This window comes from Gracilinanus agilis, chromosome 6 (genome assembly GCF_016433145.1).
Source record: "Gracilinanus agilis isolate LMUSP501 chromosome 6, AgileGrace, whole genome shotgun sequence".
Classification (NCBI taxonomy): domain Eukaryota; kingdom Metazoa; phylum Chordata; class Mammalia; order Didelphimorphia; family Didelphidae; genus Gracilinanus; species Gracilinanus agilis.
In genome coordinates this window covers 124,797,474-124,810,287 of record NC_058135.1, presented here as the reverse complement: position 1 = coordinate 124,810,287, position 12,814 = coordinate 124,797,474, and the positions used below count along the sequence as shown (strand labels likewise).

At 38.2% G+C, this 12,814-nt stretch overlaps 1 protein-coding gene across 1 annotated transcript in view; it reads left to right on the top strand.

Moving 5' to 3' along the window:
* Positions 1-12,814, top strand: part of ARHGAP10 (Rho GTPase activating protein 10) — a 373,337-nt gene that overhangs the window by 287,039 nt on the left and 73,484 nt on the right. Inside the window, exons 17-18 of the mRNA XM_044681696.1 lie at positions 6,935-6,941; positions 7,279-7,429. Of these exons, the coding sequence (XP_044537631.1) occupies positions 6,935-6,941; positions 7,279-7,429 (158 nt within the window). The remainder of the gene's footprint in view (positions 1-6,934; positions 6,942-7,278; positions 7,430-12,814) is intronic.

Here is a 12,814-nt window from a genome sequence, read left to right as displayed (position 1 = left end):
TAATGGCCAGATAAGGAGAGGAAAAGGTCTTAAAGTAAAGGAATCAGTCCAAAGAACTTAATTAAGCACCTGATATGTGCTAGGTATTGGAGATCCAAAAAGGCTTGCCCTCAAGGGGCTTACATTCAATAGAATTGTTTGGGGGAAATTCATTTAGTAGATTTATTCAGTGTTTAGTATGTGTTAAGCATTAGACTAAAATCTGGGAATACAAATAAAGACAAAACAGTCCCTTTTATGCTTAAAATGGGGACTGTAGAAGGGTAGAGGAGTAGAAAGAGGTCCTACAGGAAGGTGGGTCCCCCCCCACACTTTTTTTTTCCAAACCTAGTAACTGATTTCCCTGCTTTATGAGGGTTGGAAGATGAAGATGTAAGAGGTTACTAGTCATAGGACAGGATGACCATATGACTGCACATCCAATCACAGGTATGCTGGTAATGTTTAACAACCAGCTCCTCAAAAGTTGGTGTCAGTCTTTTAAATTTAATATGTATTATTAATATTTTCCCAATCATTTTCTTAAGTCTAGATCAGGGTTTGGGTATACTGGAGCCTCCAGACCAAATCTAATATTCTGACTATTTCCCACAGTTTTTGAGCTAAGAATAGTTTTTATATTTTGAATATCATAAAAATATGATATTACATATATTATATGATAAAAATATAAAAAAAACATTTTTAGCTTGCACAACCTTATGAAAGCAGACATCAGGCCTAGCCCTCAACATGGTTTGCTGACCTCTGGTCTAGACAATCAATAAAACAATAAATCAAACCTTGATTCATAATGTTTGTGGATTTATGGGGTTTAAATGGTCACATTGAAAATTTAACAATTGGCTACAGCCAACCCCACCCCCCCACCCAGAGCCTACCCTGTTGGGTTTTGTGAAAGCAAAAGATAACACTGAAAGAAAGGAGATTGAGTCTGAGATTGGGGGCCTTCTTTGTCTTCCTTTTTTTTTTTTTTTTCTTTTTTTTGGAACCCTTACCTTCCATATAAAAACCCTATTATGTATTGGTTCCAAGGCAGAAGAATGGTGTCACTAGATCTGGCTCTCAATCCACTGAGGCTGCCCCAGGAGGCCCTATTCTTTAGTGGGGTTCTGAATGCAAGAGTTCTGGTACCAGAGGCAGATTTTAAAAGTGAAGACTGAGTGTCTGATCCTGCAGGTGAAGGGAATGATCTGAGTCTAGTCCTGGATGAGATCATAGAGGTGAGAAACCTTGTGTCCAGTCTGGACCTCTACTAGGTTTGTCTCAGGAAAATATAATATACCAGGAAAAGTAATGGTAGACCTGAGGCACAGCTGTTGAGTTGGGGATGGTATCAGCGATGAGGGTGACCAGGGCATCTACTCATGTCTGACAATAAATAACACCCCACTTCCTCTAATCAGAAGCCCCCTTATTTGCTTCTCTAGGTCTCAGGGCATTTGCCTCATTGGTGGGCACGTTAAGCTCCAGGACCTTCTTGAAGAAAATAATCAAAATTATGACTGAATCCTGTAGACCCTTTTCGTGGCCTTATCCAGTGAGACATTATCTCTTTTGTTGAATGAATGGCATCTCACACTGGTGCCAGATTTGTGTTTGTGTTCACACTGCTAGGAGTAGATGTGAGTAACCTCTTTTTCCTCGGTGAATGCCTCATGGTAGGGCTCTGAGAGCATTTCTCAGCTGCCTCTATTGGGATTCTCTTGCTTTATGGTATGCAGATGGAGCATAAAATTTATACACATGAAAAAATGTGTTTTGAATAAATAGCCTTTGATACCTAGTGATGCTTAAGATAAGTGTATCCACATAGGAACAAAGCTAATATGAAATACAACTCAAAATAAATGCAGGGGAGGATGCAGTGAGAGACCAGCTATCAGAGGGAAGATGGCAGGCACAGCCAGGAGATGGATGTACCTGTTTCCACAGAACTTTTTTGGAGAGAGCACAGATCTGTGCCATTTAAAAAGATGGCACAAATCATAGTGACTCCAAGAGAATAGGATGAGCTTCAGGTTTAGCTGTCAGTTTCAGGTGGCAGAAAAGAGGTCTTTTTTTTTGTTTGTTTTTTTTTAAATAAAAAGTTGCACTGTTGCTTGATCATCTAATGAAAAAAAAAAAAAGAAAATGATTCAGTGATATATGTTTCAACTTTTTAAAAAAGCAACAAAAATGGACAGCTCTGGGAGAATGGAGCATAATTTTTGCCCCAAATAAATAAAAAATGACTTTAGAACTTAGATATCAGCCCATAGTAATGAAGTCTTGGGCTATTTCTGTCTATGCCCTAAAATTCACATTAAAATGACAAACTACAGTCAGTATTGTGTTCTGAAATTCCCATGTATTTAAAGAAAATTGGAAAAAATTGTATATGTATAATACTTCGCTTGACAATTGATAATCTAAGATTTAAAATAGAGGAGGTAGAAATTTATTTTGCTAAGAACTGACGTTTTAAAAAAATTCAGAACTATTTATTGACATGCTTACTCTTACTGAAAATGAAGAAATACTTACTTAAAATCATTTGCCACCATTTGTTCCATTTGGTTTGAATTCCACAAACATCAGGCATTTTAGATCAGATTCTTCGTTTCCTTATGACCCTTTCCCATTGGTCTGGCTTGTTGAGGAGAAGTTGTCCCTAGGAAACACCTCCCCCTGCACATTCCCAGCCTCCTCTTGTCGTTGTCTCCCTCTTGACTCCCCAGGATTAAGACCTTTCCAGGTGAAATTTTGACATGATAGAAAGGGACACTGACAAATCTGTGCTATTGGGAAACGATGCTTGTGGAAATAAATTTAGAGCTCATTGATAAACTAAATGAATCATTGCTCTCTACTAAATTTCCTCTTTACCTAACGGGGAGGGGCAGATTTGTCTGATTGTGTGTGTATTGGTAAATTTTATTTGTGAGCAAAACAGGGAGAAGGAATTGTTTCCTGGACCGGTGTCCGCTTGGCAACTGGTGCCCAAATTTATCTGGATGCCATGTCATTTGAATAACTGATACAATTTAGTGCCTGTTGTGGGAAGTGAAGGGAGGGACTCAGGAAGGAAACCCTTATCCCTAATTAGAGTTTGAGGAAGGAAAGGAGATTGCTTCATCCCATTTCTCATTCTTTTTATATTATTTTTCAGGGTTTTAGCATTGACATATCCAGTGAGGCATGGAGGACCTTCCCACAAGTATCTAAAGTAATAAGATTATGATTCTTTAATAGATCAGTCCATTTTGGGCCTCAAAGTTCTGAGCTAGAGATTGTGTGTATGTCTGTCTGTCTGTGTATGTGTGTGTACCCTGTGTGTGCCTGTAAACAGTGACACAAACCTGAAGTTCTGAGCTAGATATTGCCCCAAAGGTTCTGAGCAGTGATGTGTGGGAGGGTTTCTCTGAAAAAGAACTCGGTTTCATTTTTCATAAAATGAGGAGGATAGACTAGGGGGCCTGTGGGCTCTTGCAGCTCTTTATCCATGATTTTGGGAACTCTAAGGAGGGTTCCATTAGCCTCAGACCTAACCCTGTGACATGAGACTGCTCTGACAGACTGGCCTTATAGTCTTGGAATGGGGGGATCAGGAGGTGGTGAAAACGTGCTTAGCCATAACGTGTCTCTGGTGGTCGTGTCATTGTTCTCATCTCCAGTACTTTGGAAATATATCCACCGGTTATAGATTGTAAATATTTATTCGTGTGTGCACACATACTAATATCTTATGCAACACACACATTCTCTGTGTATAAAGGCACACAAGACATGTTACATATGTCCAAATGAATATTTATACGTATATACACTTATTGTGTAGTACACACATATTCTCCTCTCTGGATTTTCAAACACATATACACATAACATGCATGTATAAACAATAAGCCTATATACATGAATTTTCACACATGCATATGTATTAGATAACACATGTGCTCCCTTTGTGTATACATATATACACATGTAAGGTGTGTATATAATATAATACGCAGAATGCATAGAGGGCTGTTTATATACACATGTGTAATATATGACATATACACACAATAGGTATGAACATATTATTTTATGTACATGTACATGAATACATATACCAATACATTTATATTGTGTAACATTCTGAATATTTGTTCACATGGTATATAAATATATAAAATACTTATTGATATTTATATACGCATGTATTGTATATCATATACACATATATATTTCTCTCTCTCTTTCCCACTATTTATCTCTACATACACATACACTCAGTGTCTCTTTTTCTTTTTTTCTCTTTCTCCTCTCTCCTCTCTCTCTCTCTCTCTCTCTCTCTCTCTCTCTCTCTCTCTCTCTCTCTCTTTCTCTCTCTGTCTCTCTGTCTCTCTCTCCACTCTACTGATGTATATCATTACCTTCTTTGTGAAAGGTAGGATTACATAGGTGTCCTGGGCCCTGAGGGTTTGTGAACTCCCCTCCTGTGCTCGTGTGAACAGTGTGGGTCAAAGGCAAACCTGGACCCCAAAGCCTGATTTCCCTACTGCCTGCACCAAGGTGCCTCTGAAAGGGAACTGGTTTAATTGGATAGTTGGTTTTGAAGATTACAACCCTTTGTGCCTGGGAAGAGGCCTGGGAGACTCTCTGTGCCCCCCCCCCATTCATCACTTTGTAGCCATCGTGGCGATGGAGCTACACAGTGGCTCCGTCCTCCAACAGGAGACATATGGTCACTTTCTCAAAGCTTTTCTCACTTAGAGGCTCAGCCTGTTTTTGTGCAATGTTTGCCTGACCTTTGAGCACTCAGTCACCCCATTTCCCCTGAGCAATAGTTTAGTGGAGTATTGGTTTTCTAGGGGCAATTTTTTTGGTTATGATTTTTCTGTTAGTTTGGGGTTGTGGGTTAGTTAGTTTCTCCTCAAAGTACTACCAGGGCATGTTGGCTAATTTGTAGAAGCTCAAAACTAGATGAATCCTGGAGATATTTCAGATGGCAACAAATCACATTCACAGAGATGTTTTCCTTTGATCATATCCTTTACCTTCTCCATCTCCTCCCCCCATTTCCCCAGCTCTCTTCCCTCCACCTAATTGCTTTCTTAATTGTTTCTTCTCAAGCCTTCTTCGATTTGATCAAAAGCAGAAAGGAATAAATAGAGCTGTGGACAACAGCCTAGGCAGCGGAGAATCTTTGAGACCGTTAAGCAGGTTGCTATTTACCAGAGAGCTGAGCTGATGTGAATGCCAACAGATTCCCTGGAAATATGGTATTGGGCTAGCAGTTGGAGTCCCAAATTAATTTTTCACCAGCAAATATTTGTCCACAGAAATCTAAACCATTCTTAATGAGTTGACACATAAGGGGGCAGTATGGTACTATTTGCAAATACCTTCTGTTGAAATAATATTTTATATTTATTAGGACATGATAGATTTTATGCAAAAACATATAGGCTCTGTTCATTTAAAAGTTTTCCCAGAATATATTTATTATCTACTACTGTCTGTAAACGATTGTCCTTGCTCATTCACTGCAGGGCGGCTTTCTCCATCGGTTTGAATACATTCGTTCTAGTGAAAGAAACTCTCCAGTCAGGGTCTTGAATTCAGAGTTCTGCATTTATGACATGCTTGTCCCTAGTTGGCCGTCTTCTGCTGCCACCTGAGGAATGTCAGCTCTCGAGGAAATATAGTATCTGTTGTGTGGTCGTTTTAAAATATGTGATTACACAATGTTCTCCATTGAAGAGTGAAATCTTTTCAAGACTGTTCCTTGCAAGGCTCTGTGGGTGAGAAGGCTTCCCAGCTCTAATTCTGGGAGCCATTGATGTTTCATTATCAATCATTTTTGTCTAGAACACTTCTCTTGAGAGTACAGCTTTGCTTCTTCTCCAAAGAATTGCCAAGCAAAGAAACACCGTGTTTTAATTAATGTTGCTATGTTGCAGAAGGGATGACATTAGAAATAAATCATGGCAATAAAATTGTAGAGTTCTTAGACTCAAGGGAAAATGCTCTAGCAGGAATTTACTTGATTCATCTTTGATTTTGAAATGGATGAATTTGTGGGGGTTGGGTGGGAATTGGACCTGTGATTTCATTGGCATCAAGGAACTTCGGGTGAGGAAACACCCAGTGTAGACTGGCAACATCTCTGCAACATGATAGTATTAGAGAATTATCTGGGACCCTGGGAGGTTCTGTGCCGTCTCTCTGTGTTGGAGACTGGAATGTCTGGCTTCCTACCTTTATGCTGATGCTCCATGCTGCCTCTCAAGTGAATTAATGAAGTGTACAACATTTAAAATAATGTCTAATAAAAATGTAGATGTACTTTCGGGGGGAAATTTTATAAGATCAGGCTAATTTTAAAATGGGGTGAGGAAATCCTGTACCTAAAATCAAAATGGAGATTCTGGCATAAATGTTGGAGTATTAATGTGCATAGGTGTAAGTGCATTGCACAGAAGAGACCTCCAATTAACTTAGCTCTTTGGAAGTAGAGATTGTTTCATTTTTTTGTATTTGAATCCATATTGGCAGGTACATAGAAGGTCCTTAATATGTCATGATAGACTGATTGATTGAGCAAAAATACTTTTTACCATGTAGAGAATGGACATGGTTGCAGATATGGCACTCTGCTGGAAAGCCAGAATCAAACTCTTGATTAGTTTCTAATGTCTGGGGTGTCCCTAAAACTGGTTGACCGGCTCTTTTGTGAGGGGGCTCAGCCCTTTGTAATGGCCTGTAAAAATGAAGCCTCTTCTTTTTCCCTGAGCAGAGGAAGCAACAGAGTGCACTGGCTTGCTCTGTTACTTTTCTTTTATAAAAAGACTCAGAGAGATGACCAGAGGCCTTCTTTGTACAAGTCCAATCAGTCAGTTATCTTGTGGACAACTTTGGTCACCAGTAATCATTAAGGATTTTTCTGTGTCTTCTTTTCTCATAGGAGAGAGGTATAGTCATCAAAGTAATAGGTAGTGCTCTCCTGTTCAAATCTCCCTCACACTTCATTTTATTTCTTTCTTGGGAAAGGTACTCTCCCACAAATAGAAAAAATAATGTATACCTTAGATTTGGGGTTAATTTTTTTGAAGAACAGATAATGTGGGGATACTACTTTTGCTCGTTTAATTTTAATAGAGTAAGATTTTTACTTTTGCTTCCTTCTTTAAGGAAGACCCAAAGCAAATTCCCCAAACTCAAAGAAATTTGCCTTCTCTTAACTGAAATCCCTCATGATAACTTACAGTTGGTCCAAATAATTAGTGCCTTTTATATTCTTGATCACAGATTTTTAGGACTCTGCCTGATACCAGCCTCCCTGAACCAGTCTCCATGTCAACGTCTCCTCCAAATGCTCCACCGAGGCAATCGAAGAGACAGGGGCAGCGTAATAAGAGACCTGTAGCTGTTTACAATCTTTGTCTTGAGTTGGAAGATGGTAAGGTCTTCATTGTATTGTTTGTCTGCACTGCATATTATGTGGTCATCATAGCCATACCTAGTAGTTTTCCTTTCGGTGTGTTTCCCTAACCCTCCAATTATTTTAGGAAATTACTTAATAGAATGGAACGGGGAGGGTTAGGGGCCTCATTTCTATTTAGGAGGAAATGAAATCACCTTCTGTTTATTCTCCAGATTTTCTTTTTCTTTTTGTTTTTTCAAAGATAATTTACATTTGTTTTTTGAGGGAGAGACTTGTATAACCATGTTAAATTTATCCAGATGAAGGGAGTTAGAACACCTTCATTTTAATACTTTGGATCTTTGATGCCTTCCATGAGGGAACTACTTCCAAGTTCTTTGTATCTGGTGGCAGTTTGTCTGAGTCTCCGTGTATTCCCATAAATCCTTCATGGAGAATTTACATATCCTACAGAAAATACTGCTACTACTGTATCTTCTTTGCATTATTAAGTAGAACTGAGTAAAGCATTATTTCTCCTGCCTTTTGAGAAGACAGAATAAGCAGAATCATAGAATGACCATCTATTCTAACCCATACCTGAAAGAAATCTCTTTTGTAATATTTGATAAGGGTTGACCTCATTGGGTGGTCCAGTGTCTTTCTTTGATTGTCCCTCCCTCTTTCTCCCTTGGATATCTCTAGTTAAACCTCATGGCCTCTTCTATGGAGCACAGACCCAGGATGGATACTTTACTGCCATAGTCTGAAGTTCATTGTGTCTGACTGTCAAAACGGAACAGTCAGTAGGATGTTGCATGCATAGTAGGATCTCGGATGTCTTGTCAATTCTCAGAAAGGGCTGTAATTGTTTTGTGTGCAGGTCTGTTTTTAGCAGCCGTTTGTAGTGTGTTTCTTAAATGCGTAACTAGTCTTCACTTTCATTGATGTTCTACTTCCTACCCCTCAAATTCTGTTTGTTATATTTTCAAGGCTCTCAGCTCATGTGACTATGAAAATATTAGGTTACTGTCCAAAGGAAGGAAAAGCTGAGGATTGAAACCAATTTGTTATTATTGGACTTCACAGTTAGGGTCTATTTAATCACCTGTCTCCATTTTACTGAAGATGCAAAATTTGCCACCCTTGCAACAAACACAAGTTGCAAAACCCTTCAGTATAACTGAATGAGACAGCTGGCTCTGTGGCGTGTCTTCAAGAGAACTCAACACATCTTTGCTTTAACATCCTGGGGAGATGAGACATTGCTGTTTTTTTAGCAGTTAACTTAAGCAAAGATAAATATGATTTTTTTAAAGGGTGTGAACATTACTGCCAAGCTTTGGTTTTCCAGTAGGATAACACTTCCATTGTAAATAGCGAATCCATAATTTTATCAATGTCTGTATTTTCTTCAATGTATACAGATCCTAATTCATCCAGGCCTTCTTATCCTATGGAATTCTTTCATTGCATGGATCTTCTGTAGACTTAGATATTTTAGCTGGAAAGTTGGAAGCTTTTAAAAGAGTTAAAATTTGTTTTCCCCCAGAGAGATAATATTTGCCATTGTTGTTATTCATTTGTTTCAGTAAGACTCCAAACATATATTCCCAGTGTCATGAAAAGAATACTGTTGTTGTTCAGTCATTTTCAGTTGTTTCTAACTCTTTGTGACTCCATTAGGGGTTTTCTTGGCAAAAATACTGGGGTGGTTTGCCATTTCTTTCTCTAGCCCATTTAATAGATGAGGAAACTAAGTCAAACCAAAGTTAGATGACTTGCCCAAGTTAGCATTTAAGCAAGATTTGAACTCTGTCCTTCCTGACTCCAGGCCCTGCTGCCTTAAAGAGATAGCATTGAAAATCTGAATTACTTTATTTTACTCAATTTTAGTTTGCATTCTTTTTACCATTTTAGTTTTTGAGGGAAAGGTTGATTTAAATTTGCATTTATGGGAGCAGATATAATGATTAAAAGTTGGACCATAGGAGAACTTAAAAGAAATGAAAGACATAGATAATCTGTAAGTGGTTCTGTTTTGAGGATACATCTTTTTATGAAAGTAGAACTAAACAATATCAATAGCAACAATAAAACATCTGTGCTTAAAGCCATATATTTTAAGTATTTTGGAGGGCATTGAGCAAGACCTAATCTGATATACACACATGTGCACACACATTTGTATGTGCACCGATATACACGTTGACAGATATTTGAAAAAATGCTGTAGAGGCAGGAAGCCAATGCCATCTGGCAGACCAGGCCAATGTCTTCATTGTTGAAGTGGTCTGCGTGTTTCCTGTGGCAACGTATCAGATCTGTATCCAACCTCAAATATTCTAATTTTCAGGTGATCTCACTTTTCTAACAAAAGGTAATTTTGTTTCAAAGAAATAAAACTTGCCAAATATTTATCTACTTCAATCTCTCTTGGCATTTTTATTACTTAGTTGGTATTTATCCTACTTTTTTTTTTTTGCTTTACTGAGCTTTGTAATCATTTTATTGGCCCTCCTTGACAGATAGTATTATGAGAGAGGTCATTTGCCAGATGAAGAAATTGAGGCCAAAGAGAGGTGCAGCAACTTGCAAAATCATTGCTAGAGCCAGCCTAGCTCATGATCTCCCTTTCCATTGGTTTGGCCATGGAGCCATCTCTCTTTGACATGAAAGGATGTTTAAAAAAAGTAGTAACTTACAGTATGAAATTAAGAGATCTCACTTTCAAAGGATTTCATTTTAGATCACAAAGGCTATTTGTGTATTCACTGTACTCTCAAAGCTAGGCTTTGAGTCACCCAATAGGGAAATTAGAGGGGGGCATTACCCTTCCTATTGGAGGAGGACCAACAAAAATTACATTACTGGTGATATCTTTTTTTTTTAATTTTTATTTTGAATATTTTCCCCTAGTTACATTGGTGATATCTTTTGACTCATGCTAAGTATAAATTGGATTTAAGGGAGCCAGATTTGGGCAAAGTCAGCCTCACTCTTTCTTCCAGAGTCATTGAAGTTCAGTGGCAGGACAAAAGTCAAGAGGACTGGTGATGGCTTGGAATGCAGAGGCTTCTTTGGTATCTAACCAGTCTCTGAGCATGCCCCAGGAGCCACTTCTGCCACTTCCATGGCGTTGGAACAAATCTCTTCTCATCCTCCCCTTCCACTGGGTGACGTCTTCACATGCCAGATGGAGAAACTCACTGACAAGTCTGAGGCTTCTTGGTTACCCTCAGCCTGATTTAGGCTGTCTATCTGCTGAGTCAGCTTAATGGGGTGTGGCAACTGTGCTTGCTACGGCGTCTTGGAGCCACAAGTGAGAGCTACGTGAATGGTAGACATCAAAGGTGGATGGATGAGCAGCCCTGAAAAGGGCTCAGCAAGCCCTCCCACCAGTGGCACTCGTCCTTCCTCAACACCTGTAAAGCCCTGAAAGATTAATAATACAGAGATTCTAGATGAGTATTCGAACTATTAGTTAATTGTCTTTTATTTACCCAAATTCCTTATCAAGTTGCTACATGTCATGCATGGGTACTTTTGTGGTTCTATGGTCTAAGCATAGGGGTGGTGGTTGTTGTTCTTCAATCATTTGTCATGTCCCATTCTTCTGGACCCCATTTGAGGTTGGTTTTTTTGGTTTGTTTTCTTGCAAAAGTACTGGAGTGGTTTGCCATTTCCTTCTCCAACTCATTTGGCAGATGAGGAAAATGAAGCAAATATAGAATTAAGTGACTTTCTCAGGGTCACACAGCTAGTAAAATGGCTGAGACTAGATTTGAACTCAAAAAGATGAGCCTTTTTGTCTCCAGGTCTGGCATTTTATCCACTGTATCACCTAGCAAGGATGGGGGATGAAGATTATAATTGTTCTCTAAATCTTTTTTAGGCTTTCTTTATTCATGTCTTTCTATAATTTCTTCATGAAAGATACATTCAATGAATTGGTGGCCTTATGTTATTTTCTTATTTCAAAAATAATTTGAGGGTGCTAGTGTAAATTTTTTTCTTTATATGACATTCCTGCTTCATGATTGGCCCATCTCCTTTTCTGGTTGCAGATGTTTTTGGTGCTGGTTTTTTTCCCCCAGTAAAAATCTTCATTGTCTTTTTGCTAAATATATCTATAATTATGATTTTTCTGAAGGTTTCAATGTACACTAGCTATGCAGCCTTGCTGTTAAAATAATGATTGAAGAAATGTTGTTTTTTTGGGTCACTGAATAGGATTATTAAAACCACAAAGCAACTTCCCAAATATGAAACAGCCTGATCTTTCCTCTACTCACTTCTAGCTCCAACTCATTTATTGTGTTGTTGTATCTGCCTGACTTGTATAAAAATACATACACACACACACACACACACACACATATATATATATATATATGTATATATATATATATATATATATATATATATATATATGAAGATTGGTTTATTGGCTTCTTATATATTTTTCATCCACTTTGTTTTCCATAGTGAATGTTTAGATCAGTTACCTTTGCAGGACTGGACTTAATTGAGAAAGTTTTAGATGCAATTATTACAGTATTATCCACATATCACACTATTTTGAGATCTTAGCTTTTGATTTGAAATTCCTTTCTTCCTCCCTTTTTTAGCTTCTTTGTAGGATATTTTTCTTGGCAACCTGGAGGTTAGAGTTGTATATACCTGATTGAAGACAGTGACTGATTAAACAGGATTCAGCTACCCTCAGGACAGCAAAAGTTTTGACCTTTGTAACTCTAAGACTTAGCAGAGTGCCTAACACATATTAGGCATTTAAATTCTTGTTTATTTGACTGTCAGATTTCTATATAATTTTAACATGCATGTCAGATGCTTTGAGGCAAACCTTCAAAGCTATGTTTCACTAAGCTTAAACCCAACTAGATTTTTATAAACAAATCAATAAATAGTAGTTATAGGAAGGTCATAATTATGCCGTAGGAAAACTCCCAGTTTCCATTTTTTCATCAATGGACCATTCTCAGGTCTTATGGAGGCAAGAAAATACCATTCAGTTTAGTAACTGTTAATGTTTTCTTAAGTCACTTAAAACACTTCTGTACAGGCATTTGCTGTCATTTTCCCCATTCTTTGGGCATATTCTGTCTGAGAAATTTTGTAATTCAGCTCCTGAGAACCTTTAAGTTTTGCTTCTTTGTGATGTTTGCTTATCATTGCCATCAGCTGTGAAGGGCAAAGTGACCAAGCATTGCTACAAATGATATATTTTGTTTGCTTTTTGCTGCCCAATGTAAACCAATTCTGCCACCTCCTTTATCTTCTTTTTTGAGGGGGACTTGGGAGGCACCCCGTTTCTTAGCTGCAACTTGGTTTGGTTTACAGTGAGCAAGCTAAAATGGATATTATTCAGTTCTTTTGGGCAAGGATGGTGTCAACTTC